The 24,115-nt window shown below is 39.1% G+C and overlaps 1 protein-coding gene across 1 annotated transcript in view; it reads right to left on the bottom strand.

The window, feature by feature from the left end:
• CNTNAP2 (contactin associated protein 2) overlaps nucleotides 1-24,115 on the bottom strand; it is a 1,613,390-nt gene that overhangs the window by 555,341 nt on the left and 1,033,934 nt on the right. The window contains exon 12 of the mRNA XM_039861152.1: nucleotides 5,200-5,319. Coding sequence (XP_039717086.1) covers nucleotides 5,200-5,319 — 120 coding nt within the window. The remainder of the gene's footprint in view (nucleotides 1-5,199; nucleotides 5,320-24,115) is intronic.

Here is a 24,115-nt window from a genome sequence, read left to right on the forward strand (position 1 = left end):
AGAGAGACCGCCTTTGATGAGAACAACTGGAAGGGAGTGGAGGGAACACAGTGGAAGAAGCCAGTGTTTTGAGGCTTCCACTGTAGGCCAGGAACACACCCGAGAAACAGTCACGACACCGAGGAACGTGAAGGGTTGGGAGCTGACTTGTGGACGTTAATCAGCACGGACAGAGGAGAGCTGGGTGTTCTCATTTCTAGCTGGGTTTCTTGCAAAAAGCGAATAATCATCAAATTAAATATTACGGATGATACCTAATATAATTCCTTTCAATCTTGTTATAGTCTCAAACCAGATTCTGTTAGATTCAGCTTAAGATTTTACACTGAAAGAGTAAGTAGATATTGGAGACAGAATTTAAATTACCCTAAAAATTGGGTGCAAACCCTAAGAGATGATTAACCTAGGTACATGGGAATTATACAAGTTATTCTACAAAGCTCACAGAAAATTATATTAGAGAAAATACTTGTAGTTAAATTAATAGCTAAAATTGGTAATAACTGCCTAATGGTTTACATACTGATTTGATTTCAAATTTATTCTCGGATTAAAAACCCCAAGGCATTAGTTGGACAATTAACAAGTAAATAGTTTATAGCAAAAATGTCCAAAACACAGATAATGAATTCAGAGTATGTAAGGAAGTTTTGATGATAATAAAAAGATATGAATAAGACATGCTCATTTTAGGAATCATATTACAAATCATACTACAGAATCCAAAATGACAAGCACTGTTTGTATGCACATCTGACTATGCAGATGAACACACATGCACACGTTTGCACACACACACATGCACACACATGAATATATATACATGTATACACACATAGTAACTATGAAGCCTGTCCAATAAGTAAATCTCCATAACTTACAAGGTATGTGAACTAGGATTTAATTTCTCTAAGCTTTAGTTTCTTTATCCAAAAAAAAAAGGAAATAAGAATAATATTACCTAGCTCATGGAGTTATTGTGAATTATTGGATGAGTTAATGTATCTAATCTACTGACAACAGTGCTTGACATTTAGTTTGCCCTCAACTACATATATATATTATGACAATATATTTATATATTTGTGGCTACAAGTATAAAATATAACATCTTTATCACACATTTCCTAACATGTTAGTAATTCTTATTTATAGATGGTAAGCAATGTTTATCTTTGCCTAATTACATTTTAAAAATTTCCTAAATTAAAGAATATGTTAAAAATTATAAGGCAAATATAATAAAGCTTAATTATTTTAAAACTAAATGTGGCACTGTTATCAAAAGGAAAAAATAAATGTAGGTGGAATTATATGTAATTTGCAGAGGCACATAAATTGGTGCAGTAAGCAGAACAGAAAGACAGCCCCCAATATTCCTTCCACCTGGTGTCCACCCTCTGCTCCCTACTGCCTAAAAGTGGATGAGATATCACTCCCGTGAATACGTTACTCTGTGATAGAGGTAAAGAGATTTTGCAGATATAAGGTTCCTGATCAGTTGACTTGAGTTAATCGAACAGGTAATTATCCTGGGTGGGCATGGCCTAATCAGGTGAGCCCTGGAAAGACAGTCTAGACGTCAGAGAGGTCCTCTTACTGCATCTTACTGGGAGCAGCCTCTAGGAACTGGCAGCAATCCACAGGTAATACCCAGCCACAAAGTGGAGCCTATAGTCTTCAAATCACAAGGAACTGAAAGCTGTCAACAACCCGGATGACCGTGGAGGAGGAACCCAGGCCTCAGATGCAATCGCAGCCCTGCTGACCCCTTCATTTCAGCCTGTGAGACCCTGAGAAGTTGAGCAACTAACCAGTGACAAACTCGTGACCCCAAAACACTGTGAGGTAATAAACAGGTGTTACTGTAAGCTGCTAAGAAAATAAATATGCTAGAGAAGAAACTGATTTGCTTTGCTTTGCTGAGGGGAGGAGTGAGGCAGGTAGGTCCATGATCCCATCCCCTAGAACGCAAGTGCACCGCTCCAGTGGCCGCCACCGCACGACTGAAACTTCTGAGAAGCCTACCAATAAATAAAATATTACTGAGTGCAAGCGCTTAGGAACTTGAGTAACGCGCTCTCTATGAATATTAGATTAAAAAGGCATGAATAGCTTTTACCATTACAGAGGATAATAGAATTTGATCAGCTAAATCCCAGGGCTTTATAAAGCACAAATTATGTAAACAAGCTTAATGGCTTTTTGATAAAACTACAAAACTCGTGCTAAAAAGAATGCAGGAGGTGTTCCTTATTTGGACTTGAAATTTCACATGATGCAGCACAAATGATTACTTAAATTTTTAAAATTAAATATGAATGCAAAGAGAGTTATAAAGGACATAAATTAGAGTATAGAATATTAAGAAAAACATTGTTTTTGATTTAGGGATAAGCAATAAATTTCCAAAGATAATGGCTGGATCTAGCTTCATTTACTGTTGTTATTAATCATTGGGCAGAAAGAACTACATGAAGCTTTAAATATAAAAGTTCAAGGTTTCTAGAAAATATTGGTAAATATCTTAAGGAACTAGAAACAAGAAGTTGAAATGTTAGAAATATGTATAAATAAAACAGGTAAATATTAGAAATACATGATAGTATACATTGATAAAAATTATGTTTTTAATACCAAATTTTCAGGGAGATGATAAAAACGAAGAAAGAAGGCAAGGAGAACCACAACCATACTTCATAATGTGCCCTACGGTCTGAAAAAGGAAACCAGGCTTTGACTTGCACAGAATGATGAATTCTTCTCTAACGGACCCAATGAATATCGCCTTTCCTCAGTGTCAACTGTACAGTCCCTCAGACGCTCTGTCATTCAGGGAACCCCCCTAAATTACGAGCGATGCAGCACTGAATTGTAGACAGCCCCAAGAATTGCACAGTAGAGGAACTGCCTTATGAAAAAAAGTGAAAACTGCCCATTTATGTCAAACTTGGCCAAGAAACGAGTAAATTCAAGCTGCTTCGAGGCAAGAGGATTTCGTCTCTAAATTATTTGACTGTAAGTAGTGGTAGTTTTCTTTCATGTTTCATGGTAATAATAGAATTTTTCCTTTTTCTTTTTAATGGAAGGCAGCATAGAAATCATCAACTCATTCCAATTTCTACTCTTTATTTTACTTCAAGGAAACTGAGAGAGAGGGATTAACTGATGTGCTCAGATACTACAGGGAGTTTGCAGAGTACGTGCCCACAGTGCGGCTCCACCAGGCTGAATTCCAGGCCCTGGAGGCAACAGAGCCAAGTCCTGTTCTGTCCCGATGTGCCCCTGCCCTTCGGTGCCCACCGCACGGGTCATCTGCGGCAGAAACCTGCCAAGCTTTTCGACTCCTATCTCACCAGCCACGGTCTGGCCAACTCAGTTTTTTCAGTATCCGTTAGATCGTGCCTCTCCTTACCTGATGGCCGCCGCTCTGAATCTGTTTCAACACCTGGACTACAACAACGGGGGCTGTCTAACTTGTCGCCCTGCTCCACATCTGGGCCTCCTCTGGAGAACCCTATTCACTGCCACCGAAGTCATGCTTTAAAAATACAATATCATCAACTGCTTGCCTTTTCCTCAGAATCAAGTTTCAACTGCTTTTCATCCAACACAAAGCATTTCATAAGTTGATCTATTTTTCTTCTCCCCATTTCTGGGCCCCATAACACCAACTTGTTCTTCAAGACTCAGCTCATGGAAGATTTTGCTCGTCCCTGAGTTTAGGTTAACTGCCCATTCCGTGGTTCCGCAAAGTTGCCCGAGCAGGTCCTTTGGGAGGTCCGTCACTTGTGGCATGCCACATTCCCTGCACCCAGCCCGCTGCGACCTGCCCAGCTCCTGGCTCACTGCCTCACGTTGTGTGCGTCTACATCGGTTCACAGTCACTCTCCATCCTCCAAATCTCTATCATTCTCTCGGACCCAAGAAGTCACTTCAGCTTCCACATGGATGACTCACTATTCCCCCAAATGCTCTTAGAGACTCTTCCCCGTTACTCTTAGTCACATTCTCCTACACACTCACAGACTATTTCATCACCGGAAACCTGATCTTTATTGAGTTCCTATAGCTTATTCCTGAGATGCCCTTCCCCTAAGTGATGTTATCATTTCTCATATATTTATATGCCAACAATTAGCACATTTATATCTCTAACCCAAACATCCTCTCTTCTTTTTAGTTTCTACCCAAATTAACATCAGATATGAGCTGCCAGTGAGGTTCCTTTTCTTAAAAATTTCACTATGTCTGTACAAGTGTCAAACTCTCCTGCATTCCACACCATCTTAATAGGAAGAAGGAAAGAGACCAATCCCTGCCAAGACATTGCTTCTTTCCCAAAGAAGATGTGTTGCTCCCATTTTTTGAAATGTGTGATATAGTCAACTGTGATAAATACTGAATCACATTTGGGTCACTGAGAAGTGGGACGGCTCTACTGTTTAATAGAAATGGCATATAATGAGGCGTATGTACAATTCCTTGAGACACAGAGTGATATGTGAAGACTTTGTAGACTATCTCATGCTGTCATTCCCTCCCCTTCCTCAACATACATCTCTTAGAAATGGAATAGCCCGAGTCAAGCTTTGTGGTACGTACCATGCTATCTGAATGATGTCTAGTTCATGTTCTTTCCAGATGAAGAAAGGGATGAGAGGTGGCGCAAGGCCAGGTGGTGCCTGCTGGCCTTTAGGGGCCCCTGATGCACTGACGTTCATAACTACCTTGAGTGATAGAAGACAAATATTCTCGTCCAGAAGGGGTCCTTCTGTAATCAGGGGAGCAGGAGAAGGTCCAGAGTAGTGTGCGAGCGCCCTCTGCCACGGGCAGTGATGCTTGGATGAGGGGTAGTGATGCTCAGTCCCCTTGGTCCAGGCTGTTTCATGGGCCAGTTCTTTCTGTGGACTTCAACCTCACTGTTTTGCTCTCTGTGGTTTCCCCCTAAATACTGATATTTTAAATGTTTATTTTTAATTGTTCTAGTCTGAAGGAAGATTTTCTAAAAGATACAGTGTTGGAAGGTATAATTGCTTTAGAAACGCATTTTACCATTTACCTAACAAATCTGGTAATATCTAGCTCATTATGTGTTGTGATAAAAACACAGCCCAGAAGAAACAAACTTCAGTGATACCACTTATTTTCAACATATAGCAAAGCAACGTTCATGAAATGTAAACATGGCGCAGTTACCTGTCATGTTGCAGTAAACTTTCAGAGGCCCCAGTGGTCCACTGCCATCAGGATCTATCCAGTAGTAATTTGACGTCTGGCCTAGGTGTTTGTACGCTTCGCAGGAAGGCTCATAGATAGCTGGAACGAAACGTCCTCCATGAGCACAGCTCAAAACAAATGGCTCCCCAGATAAATGCCCCAGCAACATATCAAACGCTGGCAACCTGTTGAGGAGTGCGGCCTCTTGCTAGAACGAGCATTTTCTCTACATTTAAATTCATGTTTCGGTTCTTACTCTATAAGCATTTCTGACATAACAGACAAAGAGGGAGTGGCTTTTACTGGGAAAAAGTCTAAAGCAATCAATAAATTGTAACTAAATTTAATGTTTGTTTCATTGGGATTTATAATCACTGAAAAAGAATATTTAATCTATAGTTTATAGATAAACATCTTCTTACTGTAAGGGATGTTATTTTGAAGGCCACAAATATTGGCTGCTTTGTTGGGCTATCAACTGAGAGACCAGAGAAAATCTCTGTCTTTGTGTTTGACTCTCTCTGTATCTCTGCATCTGTCTGTTTCACACACACACACACACACACACACACACACACACACAATTTTTTGCATAGACAGTATGAATTTCCCTCAACTAGCTGGGATTTTTAATTTTCTTTTATTTCAAGAAGAAGGAAAGAAACGTTCCTGTTTCATTTTATTTGTTAGAGGTGTTTTATGTGACATCAAATCTTGTTTGTGCAGAAAACTGACATGAATGTAATTAAGTTATAGGTTCTGTTTTACTGGTTTCCTTTTTGTTCCCACACTCCTGGCACATTGCTCAGAGACGGTGCCTGTTTTCAGAAATGCAAAATGGACATTTACATGTTTCCTTTGTAGTTAGAGTTTCTAAAATATTACTGCGGAAACTTTTTAAAACAGCTCCACACTGATGCCTATGACGAATCTGGAAGTTCTCCTTACAGAACTAAGAACGACTTCTAGTAAATATTTATTTGACATACAAGTGGAGGAGTCTTTTGGCAAAGTGTGCTTGAATTCGGCCTCTAGGATCTGTTTTGTTAAATTATGAACTATGACCCCGGGACCTCCTTTTCTACCTACCTCTTCGACCTTCTCTGTGCCTCCCTTTGGCTTTCCATGGTTTCCTCTCTCCAAAGACGTTAGACCTTAAATTGTATTTCATTTCAACAACATACTAGACTAAAACAATTAATTCTAAAGTTCTTTGATTTACTGAATGCTTCTTCCCTCCCTTCCTTCCTTCTGCAAATAGTTACTGAATACCTATGATGTTCTGAGCAGTGGATTAGGCAGCTGTGAACAACACAGAGTAAGAGCCCTTGGGGTAGGGTTTCCTCACAAATTATTTTGATATTGCTCACGCATAAAGCACTATCGGAAGAGGATGTGGTTACAAAGCTATGCAGAATCCACATACCTTTGGTCCCAGGGTAATGACTGGTATGTCGACTTTCAATACTCCAGTTGTCTTTTGGATAATAAACTGTGGGTGTTCTAATTCTGAACACCATAACAAGCAGAATATTGCAATAAAAGGCAGTGAGGAAGTATTTTAAAACTTTAAGCAGGAAGACACCATAATTAGATGTAGGTTTTGGAAAGAAAACTCCTTGCAGTGAAACAACAGATTTTAGGGAAGTGATTCAGTGGGTAAAGAGAGAATTTAGGTGGTTACTGCCATAGGCCAGCTGAAAGACGACGAGCACTACATGAGAATATGAGAAAGCATAAAGTAGATGAGACTGATTCATGTGTTTTTAAAAGCAACAGGACATGGAGACCAGGTGATTGTAGACAGGAAGAAAGGGAGTCCAGGATGACCTAAACCAACAATCTCTGACAATAAACTAACTGCCTTAGTAATCTCTGACGAGCTCTCTCCAGATTATTACAATTTATGTGTATAGCTCAAAATTAGCCAACATGTCACTGTTTAAATTCTAAAGTTTTCCTCTTGGTCCCTTTGGCCGATTTGCCATTAAAACCTTTCACCTTAGTTTTCTAATATTTAATAATTAGGCATTCTCTTTTCCCCTTGCCAACACCTTAGTCATTTTCCTTATCATCTGGTATCCGGTTATTAGCAATCACCCTATTAACTGGTTGTTCTACCCAAATATCTCTTCACTTTCCACGAAATAATGCTTTTTTATCTAATGCTATTCTGGTCCTAGAACATTACTTTCATAGTGTTCAAAGAATGTATTCTTCAGACCTGTGATAGTCTATCCCGGATCACCATCTAAGCATGGAAGACTTTCTATTATCCCGAGGGATCTTTCCTGGTTTTAGCAACTGCATGAAAACCTGGTCGAGTGAGTGTGACACAGGAGTTTGCTCACCCTTTCTGGGGTTGGTTGCCTTTATCTGCGATATACTACGAATCTCCTTCTCAGTCAGAGTTAGCTACTGAAGCAGAAGCGGTAAGAGAGCTCTGCGGGAAAACAGATGAGTTAAAATTCTGACTCCACAAAGTGCTATTTATAAACAGTGGCAAAGTTACTTAACCTCACTTAATGATGTCTGCAGAATAGGTATCGTAAGTATATTATCATGGTGTTATGAGAATTGAAAGAAATAATCAACATCAATTGCTTAACATTATGTCTGGCCCATGGTAAACACTGAACAGGTAGAAATTTTATGATTAATGTAAATAATAATAATGTAATACCAATAATATTATAATTAATATTTAGGTCTTTTCATAGGTTGACTCACCCTTGTTAATATGTCTTTCTGTACAATCCAGGCCATTCATTGCTCAGCTCATGTATTATAATACTTAATTATAGTCAATTTAGGACTTGATTAACTGTTGTTAATTGAATTTCATATACAAAATTTTTATTTCATAACAAGAATGTGAATTATCTTGATGGGACGGTCTAAAAAATGTATTTTTCTTTTCTAGTCCATATAATCTAATATGGTAGAAGTTTAAGAAAAGCTCTTAGAACTAAACTTAAAATGTATTTATTCTTCCTCCTATTCTGATTTGATAAATGATTAGTTGGCCAGCCAGGAGGAGCACGTGCATATGAAGGCACGACTAGATAGTAAGAAGTGTAGGTACGCACTGCATTTCTAAGTGAGCATACACACATTTTAAAGAGGACTGTAGACTTTGACCCCAATAATTGACTAAGGGTGGACGCTGAAGGCATGTGGGTGAGGGAAACTGGGGTAAGATAAGTGGGCGTATCTTCTGCTCTTTAACCTACAACAGGCCTACTACCTGCTTCTGACTCATCAACATAAATGGAAAACTAAGTATTTCAGTCCAAATTCTATCATGTGTGAAAATCACCTGGAGTGCTGGTTAAAATTGGGGTTCCTGGGCCTCATCTCAAAGATTCTGACTCAGTAGAGAATCTGCATTTCTAACAAGCTCCCACGTGATTGCTGATGCTGCTGGTCCTGAATGCATGCTGAGAGGCATGACTTTAATCCCGAAAGAAGTTAACTCTAGAAGAGTAACTAATTCTTTCTTTCTATTTAAATAGAGAGAAAATAGGTCACAGAAAGGTGATGCAGTAAAATCTTAAATGAAATAAAGCTAGAACGCTACTTCACTTCACTCGAAAAAATAAAAACGAATGGGATACAAAACTCTAAATGGAAACATGATGTCAAAGAAATATACTTGGAGGAATATGCAGAAAAAATATTTGGAAAGAAGTACACTAAAACAGCAACAGTGGTTATCTTTGTGTAGTAAGATTATGATTTAAAACTTTTCATAGTTTTCTGTATTTTTCGCATGACTTTATAATGTGCATAAGTTACGTTATAATTAAAAATACTTTTGCAAAACATGTATCTAAAACAACGGCACTGTGGTAAAATATTTGTCAAGGACGGCTGTAACACAGTGAAATCGCATTTGTTTTATAACTGAATAAGGAATTACGAGATTTCCATTCAAATCGCCTTTCTGTCGTTTACTACCTGAAAAATCCCCTTAACTTCATTTTCACAACTGTAAAATGAAGGCAACCATAGCTCCTTCACAAGGTATTGTGAAGATGAAATGAAATCATACATAGCTTCTCCCTCTTTGCCACCATGAAATAAGGTCTAAATTCTGACAGTCAGTTTTAAATTCTTGAGAATCTAAAACCAACAATTTAGCATGTTAATGAATCTTTACTGGTTAAACTATGATTTAAAATGAAACAAATATCTTCTCGATGAAATAGTTACTCTTGGCCCACTGCGTGTGAGGTTGGAGGCTGGGTGCTCTGCATACTGCAAAGCACAGCCCTCTAGAGCCCCGCTGATACCGGGTGCTGAGGCGGCTCTCCTCACCCGTTTCTGCATCCTACGAGTGTGGTATCCACCTGTTATTACTGTCAAAAGCACACAGTCGCTAGGAGCGGCCGAGGCTGAAACATGTTAGAATATTAATTACAAATCGAAAACAAACTCATACAGAAGGCTGTCCTGGGAACGCCACAACCAGTCTCCCCTAACTGCACAGAAAGGGAACAGCTCACCCCCAGTAAGCTGATGTAAAAGTGGAAAGAAGCATAACTTTATAGTTCATTTGCTAATAAATGCTGTAGCACCCCACGTGAGCATCAACAGTTTGAACGTCCTTACTTTCCTGGTATCTTACATCCAAGGTGACCACATACTTACTATAGACTTGTACAGACCAGGTGACAAGATGCTGAAAAGGAGATTTGTTTACTGGAGACTCTACCCCTGAATTAATAAAGAGGCCTTTTAATGGCAAATGTGGACATATCAGAAAAAGCGAAGCAGTAGTTCTCAGCCCTTGAAATGGCCCTGGGAATATCTGGGTTGCTGGTACTCAGAATAGGATAATCTGAGGCCCTCCTTACTCTGATCTCTATAATCACGAAGCCACCTTCTGATCTCAATCTGCTTTAAAAAATGTTCCCCCATTGGAAAGAGATATTTCTCATTTGAAACTATGAAACTGACTTTCTGATCTCGATCAGGTTCTGGCGCATTCGGTTGGAGAAACTAGCTTTCTCGGAATCTCATTACTTCTTCAAGTAACTGCTGAGGTACAGCCAAACTGGAAACCCACATAGACAGCATGGCCTTGAGACCCTCCCCCGCAAAAGCTCCTAATTCTAGGACCCTGCAATTATTTTTAATTAGCACAACATAAGCTTCACAATAACTAAGTCCTCATTAACACCTGAATATTAACCTCGTATGTTCTCTGTCTCTTTGGATAATTTTTTTTAAAGCTTGAATAAATGCCCCGAGTAAACCACATTATTTCCCCTAGGAATTATTGTCTCATTATTGGCACACAGCAAATGATGGTGGTCGACAGAGTGTGGGTTTAAAAACAGATATTCTGCATGCCGATGCTGTGTCATGATCTTCCCATGAATGGAATTTCTGTATGAGGTGTTATTTATCATCGTCCTCTAATGAGTTCTTTCACCTGTTCAAGTCTCAAAGGAAAGGGGTAATTTGGAAGAAAAAGAAGTTTTGGTTTCCTATTAAAACAAAAAGCAGCTCCTAGTTCTCTTTTCTGACAAGTCTTTCAAAAAAGGTTATTTTGTAAATCAGAGTAAACTACATTACTTCCTTTCTACTCTCTTCCCCACCCCCAAACTTTTTGTTTGATACCAAGTCCCTTCCATCTTCACACTGGAACCTTGGAGCCAATAATCTGCACTTTTGCAAAGCCAGCCACAAAAGTACAGCTCTTCATCTCTCTGTCATCGTGACTGTCACATTCCTTAATGATGCCAACATCCATTTTTGCATTCTTTCACCTTCGCAGAACAGCAAATTACCTTATATTTTATGACTCATTCTGGACAAGCTCTACCTGAATTTCTTTATTATTACTTTTAAGCTACAGAAGACTATGAGGAAAAGAAAAGAAAAAAACAACCCCGTAAAACCACATGGACATACTACAGACTCATTCTTATCCATTTTAATAGGTCTCTACAATGGAACTTGGCAACCCTAACGTGACTTGCTCAGATCCTACAGAGGTTGCCCATGTCGGCTCTTGCTCCATTTACTTCATCCCTCATTCCTGTCTCTAACCATCGCACTCTCGTTTTCACCGTGTTTCAATAATGAGAGTAAGAATATTGACTCAAGATGTGTCAGCGCCTATATCCCCGCCTTCAATATTAGTGCGCTAAACAGGTCCTCTTTCCTCTCCTACTGTCAATTAATTAATTTACTTATTAATATCTACTAATATAATATAGTGCTATGCTTTTTAGTAGAAAAAGAAATGAATGAATCATAGATCCTGGCTCTACAAAATTTGCTATCTAATATATGGGGCAGACATGTTGAGAGATAAAATAATGCCTAATTTTTTAAGTGTCATAAAAGAGATATAAACTAGGTACTGGGAGACTTTAGATAAGGGTTTGGTAGATTGGCTTAGGACAGTCTGGAAAGCCTTCATTTGTGAATTCACTTTAAGCTGGGTTTTAAAAGATGAAGAAGAGTTTGCCAGCAGGAGGAGAGAAGGACCCTCCCTTACTTCTCCTTCTCAGCTATGTTACTCCAGGCCAGTCCTCAGGTAACTTAAAACGATTATATTCTTGATTCTCCTTCTTTCTTTTTCCATTGGCTCTATCTGCTCTGTTAATCTGCACTGATCTCTATCGTGGGTGATGAGGGAGGGAGGGAGGAGAGAAAAAAAAAAAGAGAAGGAGGGGGAAGGGGAGAGGGAGAGGGAGAGAGAGAGAAAGAAAGGAAACATGCATGCTTCTCTCTAGTTCTATTTAACTATCCAACCTAGGGGAGCTTCTTTACCCCAACACCTTAACCTTTTCAAGCAGGAAAGTTGTCGCTTCTATCTCACTTTCAAGGATGCCACTGATGTCTACATGGACTTTTACTAAGTCCTCATTCTCTGTGATTTCAGTAGATATGGGCACTGTTGGCCATCCCCTCACTGAAACTCATTCTTCTCTAGGATTCTGTGCCCTTACGTAGTCTGCCTGCTATTTATTGCTCCTGACCACTCCTTTCCTGTGTCCTGCACTGGCATTTTTTTCTCCTGACCTATAGAGGGAGCTATTCTCTGAGGGTTTGTCCTCAGTGTTCTGTCATTTGCAAAGAAGAATTGGTTCACTTGTCTAAGGCTCTTTACCTAGGAAAAGGAAGAGCCAGAATTGAAACACAGGAATTCTGGCTACAGAGTCCCTGCTCCTAAATTATGCTAAATATTTTACATTAATCTCATCCTGCGAACAGGTGTATTTTGTTCTTATTCTTGAAGGATAGTGTGGAGAAGAATGAGGGGGTTCTGTTTCACTGAGGATAAGTCTAATGAAAGAAGAGTAAATTTTTCGTGTGTGTGTGTGTGTGTGTGTGTGTGTGTGTATTTAGTGCATAAAAAACCCACAAAGGCAAAAATTTCTCGGGTGCATTATTAAAGTTATACTGTGGGCCTGGAAATAGGCCTTGTGTATTTTGTCTAAATAATATTTCAAGAATGCTTTCTGAAACCTTCTTCTTTTACCAGAAATGGATGAGGGTAGTATCCTTTTAACTTATTCCCACCAATAGTAGGTATTTTTGCCACTCTGATGGCAAATGATTTTAGAAAGTGAGAAGGTAAAAGAATGGAAAGAAAGCAAGCAGAGGAAAAACTTCCATATTCATCTTCATAACAGTTGTATGAGGTAAGTGCCATTATCCTCAGACACAGATCTAGGTTTACTGGGGCCTGACATTAATATATTTTGGAGGTTCTCTTTAGGAAAAAGAAATATCCAAATCAAATGAAAACAATGGCATGACAACGGACGGTGGGAATACGCTCGGCAGTCATTCTTAGAGCAGGACGCCAGCAATAACGACATACAGAAATGATCACAGACACATAGACTCACTAAACTCAAATTTACTGTATCCCCAAAGCAACTTACCCTCAGCCAGATGCCAATAATTCACAGGCCATTCTGAAGCACCCCGACATATGATGGGAGGAAAACAGAATGAGGGGGTGATGGTCTTGGCTTGCTGCGGTTGAGATGTCTCATCTTTATACATTTTACGTGAACATATGACCCTATGAACGTACGCTACACAAGTGAGGAGCTCTAAAGCTTTGATTCTATTAACTTTAGAGGAATTCCCTCTGATTATCCTCAGTTTACCAATAAAGAAACTAAGGCTCAGAAAGGTGCTGTAACATACCAAAGTCATACAGCTTGTCAATAAGGAGAAACCTGGATTCCAATAGGGGCTCTGCCTTCACAGGTCATGTTACTTCTGCTGGCCAGCACAGGCTCCTACTGTCCTATGTGCTTTTGGGGAGCTGTTTACCTTTGAAGAATTCACATGTCCTACTGAACAAATTCTTCACTAAAAAAAGGAAGAAAAGAAGAAAAAGATATCTATTTTAAATGATAAAGCATGTGGTAGGTGGGAAAGCATTCTTAAATGATAAATGAGAGTTTAGATAATTAGACTATTATAATTTTGGGCTGTAGCCATTGTGCCAGAGAGTTCTAATTAAATATCACTTCTGTGGTAAGGTCATTTTCAAAATTAAGATATCTGTGGGAAAAACACTTGACAGTCATTTTTTCACTCTTAGGATTTCAAGGTGCATATAGACCAGGGTTACTTGAAATTCTGAAAAAGCTTTGTGAGGAGATGGCGTCATGCTTGCTGGCTCTTGACCATAGGCATGTCCATTGTCTGGGCCCAAACTGTATTATCCTGCCTTATTTTTCCATTACCCAATCAGTTGCTGGATGATTTCATCTAAATCACTGTGATTAAGGGAGATGCCATATATACAGTATCGAGCATTGTTCTATTTCTTTTCCCTTGGCTAACACTGAAAGACCAAACTCATTCTAATGACTAAACGCAATATGAGAGGGATAGAAAATATTCTTTTAAAAAGTTCTATGCATTCCAAGATCAAATAGAAATATATTGAGTGTAACCAAAATGGTGAGTAAGTCATGCTCTGCTCACTTTACCTTACTGTGTGCGATTGAAAATTGGCCATATTGATTTCTTGCCCAATATACAGTGAAACCTCATTTATCTGACATCATTTGGAAATGAGCTCTTCATAGAAGCACAGAATTTTAGAGCTTGAGGAGACCTTTCCATCGTCTAATCTATCTCCCTCATTGTAAATAGATATAATAATTATAACAACAACAGCTACTTGAGCTCTTACTATGTGTCATATTCTTGCTGAGTGTTTTGCATGCAATATTCCATGTGTTTTTCATAGTAATCCTATGGGGTATAAATAATTCTTTCCATTTCAGGAATAAGGAAGCCGAGGCACGGAGAGATCAAAATAACTGAAGGTTACATAGTATGAAAGTAATGAAGCCAGGACTGAATTTGAGCCCTGTTTTTAGCCACTATATCATTCTAGCCCTGAGAGTCAAATATGTCATACATCTTACTCAGCCAAAGTCGCTCACTTATTTTGTGTTAATTACTAGATCAGAACTGTTACTACATTCCCTCTAATCATACAAACCCTCACATAAATGAACTGATGAACTATTTTCCTTCTTTTAAGCATTGAAACTCATTTTATTTTGAACATTTTCAGTGAAAATTATTCTAAAAGTTATTGCACAGTTTTTGCTTCCTTAATCCCACATTAAATATAATTACTGCTTCTTGCTGACTCAGGTTTCATAATTACCCACATTACCACTGGATTACGCTATAATAACATATTCTCACCCAATGATCCTAGGAAACTTTGTTTCACTGACGTGTTGGTTTTTCTTTTTTATAAACTATGACAACTTTCCATATAATTATTTGGGATATCATACTACTATTGTGCATATTCTAATTGCATTCTTTGTCCACACAGAAATAAAATTACTCCTAATATTTTATGAGTTGGGAAGCAACACAGGCAGACTTGTTTATACTGGGTGCTTGAGAAATGAAACAAAATAAACCTGACCTCTAGGTTAGAGCCTTCTTCTGAAAGACAAAGCAGAGACAGCCAGAAGAGAGCAGAGAAAGGGCTGTCATAGCAAAGGAGTATGCTGTGTACAGGCTCAGAAGCCAGAGTGTGATGCTCTGAGGCGGGGGGTGCGCAGGGGGCGGGGTCCTCCAGTTCCGAGTGACTGGAGTTCAGAGTTCAAGATGAGCAAGTAGGAGGAGTTGAGACTAGAATCCATCAGGGGCCAGGTCTTCGAGAACTGGTGCTTTAACTTCAAGACTGCAACCTAGCCTGAGAGTAATGAGGAGTACTGGAAGGAGTCTGAAGAGCAGGATGAGATGATCAAGTGGCATGAAGAATTCCCTTGGGCTATGACGTGAAGACTGGACATGAGAGTGCTACCAGTAGGTCAGGAAGACTAGTTACAAGGCCACAACATGGTTCCGAAATGGGATCCTCTCAGTAGAAACCAGTATGCTCATTCTGTAATGAGAAGGAAGGAATGGAAAATCCCCAAGGCCACCTCCAGCTCCCAAACTCTGTAATTCCTCAATTCTGTGGCTTATTATTATTACCTAAAACAGAGTCAATGCTATGCAAGCAAAAAAAGGGAGGGTGGTTTTGACTTGACCTCAACCTGTACTTGACTGCAGCTAGAAGTTGATATTGTTACTGCATTGGAGTCATAAAGCAATTGTTGTTGGCTTTTAAGGATGTTCTGACATTTGATTTACCTTCCTGGTTTGTACAAATGTAAAGATTATGATGACAGGGGTAAAACATATCACAGTTCAGTGTTCCAGAGTTTATTCGTCCAATAATATTCTGAGATTATCTGAGTGGCGTCTCAACAGGGTACTGGTGAGTGGGCGGTGTCATTATTAATCCTGGACTCCAATGCCAGAATGGCTGAACTCTTGGCTGTCTCCCGCTTCATGCGCTCTGTATGCATGAGCCTATCACTGAACCTGCTGTAGCTCAGGTCCCTTATCTCGTAGAGTTTTGTAGGGAGTAAACATTTAGAGAAACTTGTACTCATTGAGATTTATATAATTACTATCTATTGTGAGTGATTACTCTCTGACCATTAACCGAAAAAAAAAAAAAAGATGCATACCAAAGATGAATGAGAATCTAGCTGGCTGCTTTTTTTTGAATATATATATATATATATATATATATATATATATTTCTTTATGCTTACATACAGAATATATTTTTTTTTCTTTTAAGTAATTAAAAAACACATTGGCTTATCAATTCAGACCTAATTTATAATCACTCTTGAGTAGAAGAAACAATCTAGGCAATGTAAAATCAACATTAGGCACAAAGTTGACATCATTCAGCCTCCACAGAAGCAGTTCTACTGAGAGAGAGAGAGCTATCTTGGAGAAAAAGAGTTTCAGATTTATAATTGTTCCAAAGTTCTTATTCTGAGTTGAAATCAGACCCCTATAACTTGTTAGTATGGATTCTAATTATGTCCATTGGTTACTCAGAAAAAGTCATACTTCTTTCTCATGATATGGTTTATTTTCTATTTAACTGCATGATTCTTTGAAATTAGCTTAAGATTTAATTCTCATTAAAACATAAGGGGTTCTTGGGCTTCTGGTCAAGATGGCAGAGTAGGTAGGTGCTATGCTTGCCTCCTCTCACAACTACAACAAGATTGCAACTAAACTATAGAACAGCCAACATTGGCAGTCGCCTGGAGACTACCTGAACAGAAGTCCTACAGCTGCGGACACATAGAGGGGGGCCCTCCTTGAGACTGGTAGGAGGGGCAGAGATGTTAAACAGGCTGGTCCCACGCCCACGTGCGGCGGTTGAGAATCAGGAGAAATATCTGAGCTGTGGAGGTTCCCCCTAGAGGAGTGAGGGGTCCTGACCCTACCCTAGGCTCCCCAGCCCAGTGTTCCAGGGGAAGGCCCCACAACTTCTGGCTGTGAAAACCAGTGGAGATTGTGGCTGAATGAAATGGGAGGGCTGAAGACATCACAGACTTTCCTCTTGGGGGCCCATGTGCAGACTTACTTGCTGACAGACCCACTCACAATGGGCTCCAGTTCTGGGGCAGCAGCTTGAGGGGTGCCAGGGACACATGAGGAGGTGTCTGGCTTCAAAACAAGGCTTAGAGGAGCAGCCTTCTCCCACACAGCAAGTGCTAGCAGAGGGCACTGTTCCTTTGTTGATCCCTCCCTGACCCAGCTTACAGACTCAGGCAGCCGCCATATTTGCGTCTCTGGCCACTTAGCTAACTCTGGTTGCCCCGCCTAGAAACCCCTGACCCCGCCCCTCCCAACATGAGGGCCCAATCAAACCTCTTCCAGTGGATTTTCCATACAAATGGCCTGTCTTGGCTCATGCTGCGGACTTTTCTAAAATCAGTCTAAACAAGCAGCATCTGGCCTCAGTGTGCCCCGTATCTCTTGCTGAGCAGCTTCAAGCCCGGCAGTAGCAGCAGCCAGCCTCAGTTTGCCGCTTGGCCTCTCGAGGCACTTCCAAGCCCAGTATGGGTGGTGGTCATCTGCTGGTTGGTTGGTGGCTCATGCCAGTTGGTCCCTGGCAGGGCACAGGCTATAGCTGAACTTGGCCTGTGGCAGAGCCCCTCCCTGGAGGCCCCAGACTACACACCTGGTGGCTGGCTTCAGTCTGAGCTGGAGCACCACCCGAGGTCACATGTGAGGAGGACATACCCGAAGGGCAGACAAGGCAGGCACCAGAGCCCTGCTAAAACGAATGCTGCCCTATAGAGTCAGCTCTTGAACAATAGCTCCTTCACTGGTCATCCCAACCGATCAGCTGAAAAGTCAGTCCCTCTCACTGATGAGCAAACAGCCACCAAGGCTCAACTACAACAGGAGGGCATGCACAACCCACATGAGGGACACACCCTGAGCACATTGCTCAGGTAACCAGAGAAGACTGGGCCACTGGAACCCATAACATATCTACTACATAAGGCCACTCTAATAAGACTGGGAGACATAACAGCCCTACTTAATACATAGAAACAAACACAAGCGGGAAGCCAAAATGAGGAGACAAAGAAACATGTCCCAAATGAAAGAAGAGAAAAAAGCTCTGGAAAAAAACTAAACAAAATGGAGACAAGCAATCTCTCAGATACAGAGTTCAGACGCCTGTTATAAGAATGCTCAATGAACTTAGGAGAAGAGTAGGTGAACTCAGTGAGGACTTTAAGAAAGAGATAGAAAATATAAAAGTGGAAATAGAAAATATAAAAAAACCCAGTCAGATATGAAGAATATAATAACTGAAATGAAGAATATCTTAAGAGGAATTAAGAGTAGATTGGATGAAGCAGAGGATCGAATTAGTGATTTATAAGATAAGGTAGAAGAAAACAGGCAGTCAGAACAGCCATGAGAAAAAAGAATCCAAAAAAATGAGGAGAGTTTAAGGGGCCTCTGGGACAACATCAAGCACACCAACACTTGCGTCATAGGGGTATCAGGAGAAGAGGGAGAGCAAGAAATTGAAAACCTATTTCAAGAAATAATGACTGAAAACTTCCCTAACCTGGTGAAGGACAGACATACAGGCCCAGGAAGCGCAGAGTCCAAAATGAAATGAAAAAAAAAAGCCCACACCAAGACAGATCATAATGAAAGTGCCAAACGTTAAAGACAATGAATCTTAAAAGCAACAAGAGAAAAGCAGTTAGTTATCTGTAAAGGAGCTTCCATAAGACTGTCAGCTCATTTCTCAACAGAAACTTTGCAGGCCAGAAGGGATTGGCAGGAAATATTCAAAGTGATGAAAAGTAAGGACCTACAACCAAGATTACTCTACCCAGGAAAGTTATCATTTAGAATCAAAGGATAGATAAAGAATTTCCCAGACAAAAAAAAAGCTAAAAGAGTTCATCATCACCAAGACAATATTATAGGAAATGTTATAGGGACTTCTTTAAGAAGAAAGAAAAAGAAAACACGATAAAAAATATGAAGAATAAAATGTGAATAACTACATATCTAGCAATAATTTCTTTAAATGTAAATAGATTAAATGCTCCAGTCAAAATACAGGAGGGCTGAATGCGTAAGAAAACAAGACCCTTACATATGCTGCCTACAAGAGACTCACTTCATATCAAAAGACACGCACAGACTGAAAGTAAAGGGATGAAAAAAAATATTTCATGAAAACGGAAACGAACGAAAAAGCTGAGGTAGTAATATTTATACCAGACAAAATAGACTTTAAAACAAAGGCTATAACAAGAGACAAAGAAGGACACAGTTATCCAGTTCTGGATATTCATCTGAAGAAACCCAAACACAACTTTAAAGGTACATGTGAATCCACATGTTCATTGCAACATTATTTATGGTATCCAAGATATGGAGACAATCTGGGAGGTAATCAATGGATGAATGAATAAAGAAGATTTTATATATATAATATATATATGTATTACATATATAATGTATTACATATGTATATTATATACATATATATTATATACATGTATAATATACATGTTATATACATGCATGTATATACATGTATATTATATACATGTATAATATATATGTATATAATATATATATTATATACATGTATAATATACATGTATATAATATATATGTATATAATATACATATGTAATACATATAGATATAATATATGTGCATATCATATATAATGGAATATTACTCAGCCATAAAAAAGATGAAATATTAACATCTGCAACAACATGGATGGACCTAGAGGGTACTGTGCTGAATAGAGTAAGACAGAGACAGACAAATGTCATATGTGGAATCTCTACCACATATGACATATGCTTTTTTTTGTTTGTTTATTAGTATAAGCAAACAACAGAAACAAGCTCATAGAGAGAGCATTTTGATGGTTGTCAGATTGGAGGGTGGTGAATGGATGAAGGGGGAAGGGATATAGAGTATAGCATGGGGAATACAGTCTCAGTAGTATTAAAATAATGATGTATGGTGTCAGATGGGTATTGGATGTATCCGGGTGTTCGCTTCGTAAATTGTATAAATGTCTAACCACTGCTGTACACCTGAAACCAATATAATATTATATATCGACTATAACAAAAAAATAAAAATATGAAAATTTAAAACATTAGTTCTTAAATGCTTTAAATATCAGTCACTTATAAGCAGGACTAATGCCAAGTAAACTTGCAAAATAGTTCTCAATTACCTCCTATTACCCCATAATGACACTTCAGGGCACTCCTTCAGAGTGGGGATATTTTTATTCTAAAACAATTATTTCCTTCTTCCCAGATCAACACCCTTAACCCTTACTAAGTCTCTAGTTCTTCACTCAGATCTTTAGTAAACGCCACAGAGATAAAAGGTCTGATAAGCAATTCATATGATGTGAATGTTCCCAGACAATTTTCCTTGGACCTATTATGAAAGGCTGTATTTGGATTTGGTGATGGAAGAAAATTTAACTCTGGGTGGTGAACACACAATGCAATATACATATGAAGTATTGTTAAATTGTATATTTGAAATTTATTTGATTTTATTAACCAATGTCACTCCAATAATTTTAATTAAAAAAAAATAAAAAAAACTGTATTTGGAAGGCAACTACTCTTGTTTACCACTAGTGAATTTCAGGCAGTGGGACACACAAATGAAGGGGCCAGAGCCTTCCCAGCTACCCCGAAGCAAAAGCACCGTCCTAAGGCACACTGCAAGGGGCTAGTCCTTAGGAGCTTTTAAGGCTCAATCTCAGGCTGACTGTTGGGGAGTGGAGGAGTTTGGGAAGATTACCCCCAGAAGAATGAAAATAAATCTATGTGTGATCTTATTTTGTCACAGTTAGTTATCAATTCACTAGCTAAAAAGGAAGAAATATTCAGAGGACAATTAGAGAAGAAAAAGTACATTCTCTCCATTAACTATAAAGTCTTCGGGTGATATGAGTAAGTAGGAAAAAATGAGTTAATATGTCCAGGAAAAAACCGGCATAAAGGTGAGATCGGGCCTTGAGGATCACTGATTTGCTTTTACTCAATTTCTCCTGAAAACTTCAAAATAGAGAAAATGAAACCTTTCTCTTTGAAAATTTCAAAGACAGGCAATTTCTCTTTTACTGACTTACTAACATGGCCTCTATCACTGTAGGAGACAGTTGTAAATAGTCTGAAAAAGATGTGCCCTTCAAATAATTGCCTGCACTGAGGAAATTTTCATTGGTCAACCACCCATTTTATTCAGCATTCTTAAACCACTGCTTGACATTTAGGCGACCTTAATTTTGATTTTCTTACACTGATCATTACTTAGTCTCTTTTGTCTTAAATTTGAGTTTCATTTTGAGGAATTGTCTGTTGAAAGGTCTTATGGGGCTTGTGTAAATATCTGTCCAGAAAATCAGAATCAAAAAATAATCATTCACTCACTTTCCTGGAAGATTTATGGAAGTCTGTGAATGAACTTCTTGAAATTCAGATCAGAAGAAATAATGAAATAAATAGAAAAAAATATATATTCAAGATAACTTTTGTTAGCATCTCGCATGTTACAATGCAGTGTTATGTACTATGAGGAAAAGAGAATAAATCCTAAAAACAGTCGTTTCTCTCTGCCAATTTTACATAGCATTCATCTGCAGAGTCAAAGCATAAACTCCTAAGTCAGCCTCAAACTATATATAACATGGATCTCTAGACCCCTGGCTAACTGAAAACATATCGTAAGAGGTGCATACGTTTCTATGAGAATGTTTATAGTTTTTCATTTTTGCTTTTAATTGCTTGACAATCCCACATGATCTACGGCACCTCCCTGTAATGATGCAGTGCCTGCACTGCGTTTGCATGGGAGATTTCTTTAGTGCGAAGCTATAGCAAGCATTACAGATTCATTTAAAAGAATGGCAGAGGTGGCCTTAATAGAGAAATAAGGCCACATTACAGCATCTTCTGGAGAACATGTCTGATAGTAGTCAGCACCACATTTACATTGAGGATAGATACTTTGTTCTGGCTAAACAACATGTATCACAATAAATTAATATTGATCATTTGGAATTAATTAGTTTTGTCATTGAATTTGTATTTACTTTTTAGATGTTTTCTTTTATGATTTTATAAGAGCTATTAGCAAAAATATTCATAGCTTTTTGCTCATGAATGCTTAACAGAATAATCAAAATAATTTATCACTGTGGGAATACATTATATATCAATATACGAATATCTCTATATGTGTATATTTAAATGTATGTTTGTACATTTTAAAAAACTGACTTATTACAAGTAATGACAAGTATAGGAGAGGTTGTGAGAAAAAGGAACCCCATACACTGCTGGTGGGATTGTAAAGTGGTACAGTCATTATGGAAAATAGTAGGGAGGTTCCTCAAAAAATTAGGAATAGAATTACCACATGACCAGCAATCCCTTTTCTGGGTATCTACCCCTGAAATTTGAAAATCAGATGTTCACTGCAGCATTATTCATGGTGGCCAGGTCATGGAAACAGCTGAAGTGTCCTTCGATAGATGATTGGATAAAGAAGCTGTGGTACATGTATACAATGGAATATTATTCAGCCATAAGGAAAGATGAAATACTGTCATTTTCAACAACATGGATAAGTCTAGAAATTATCATGCTAAGCGAAATAAGTCAGACAGAAAAGGTTGAGAACCACATGATTTCACTCATATGTGGGATATAAATCTGAAAGCAACAAATGAACAAGACAGATAGACACTCATGGACACAGACAACAGTTTAGTGGTCACCAGAGAGAAAGGGTGGTGGCGGGGGGAGGTAGATAAGGGTAAAGGGGGTCAAATATATGGTGACGGAAAGAAATTTAACTTTGGGTGAACACGGTGCAATATACAGATGATGTACTATTGAGCTGTACACTCAAAATTTATATAATTTTATTAGCCAGTGTCACTCCGATAAATTTAATTTATTTGAAAGACACTAGTAGAAGTGCAAAAGTCTGAGGCCACCTGTGAGGAAGGCTACAACTGTGTTTCCCACATAGCATTCGAGGAAGGACGAGAAGACCAGTATGCTTCTTCCCAGCTGGGGAGTCTCAGACACAGAGCGCTAATAACCTGCGTGTTGTAAAAGCTCAGACCAGGGGCCGGGAGTGTGGGTGGAGTTTTCAGTGGTATGAGGCATGCAGAGAACCGGCTGGATCTTAATAAAAGGGCTGAGATTTAGAAAGATAGGGAAGAGGGCAGAGTGCGTATCCTTGTGGGCAGAGAACTGGCGTGTAAATGGGATTTTTATGGGACTTTAGAGGGGATGGCATGGGTGGAGGGGAGACCTCATCTCTAGGAATGCGTTACAGGATGGGGGGTGCATTCAAGGCCTGGGAAGGCGCAGCAGGCAATCGGAGGTCAGGAAAAGGAAAGTGACTGGATTGGCAGTAGTTCAGGGACCTTCGGCTGCTGGCAGAGAAAGGGCCGCGTTACAGACCATGTGAAGAGCATGAGGAAGTGGCATCCTGCTTAGTTTTCTTCCTAACAGAAGTTCAAATCCTATAGTACTTGTTTATTTTGTTTCTCTCTGACTAGAGAGTAAGTCCCATGAGGGCAGGGACATCATCTGGATTTATTCGCCGCTGCTTTCTCAGGCCCCTGTGCATGATGGATGCTCAATAAATATTTGATGAATGAGCAAATAAATGGAAATACGTATGAATTTATGTAGATGAAGAATGAATAGAAAAAAATTTCAAAGGAGGAATTGATCTTTAAAGTGCTGAGAAAAGAAACATAAAATTTTAGTCTGATCTTTTAAATGTAGTAAAATATCACAATTTAAAAAGTTATCTTAGGTAGCCCAGTTCCCACCCGATTGCATCATAGAAATGTCCAGGTTCTCAGAGATCTGTGGATGCCCCTCCTCCTCTTCCTGTGCGGTTCACACCTTCCTGGAGTCGAGACGCTATGATCAAGGCTACCGGACTCTTTCTT

Source organism: Pteropus medius, unplaced genomic scaffold (genome assembly GCF_902729225.1).
Source record: "Pteropus medius unplaced genomic scaffold, Ma_sr-lr_union100, whole genome shotgun sequence".
NCBI lineage: Eukaryota > Metazoa > Chordata > Mammalia > Chiroptera > Pteropodidae > Pteropus > Pteropus medius.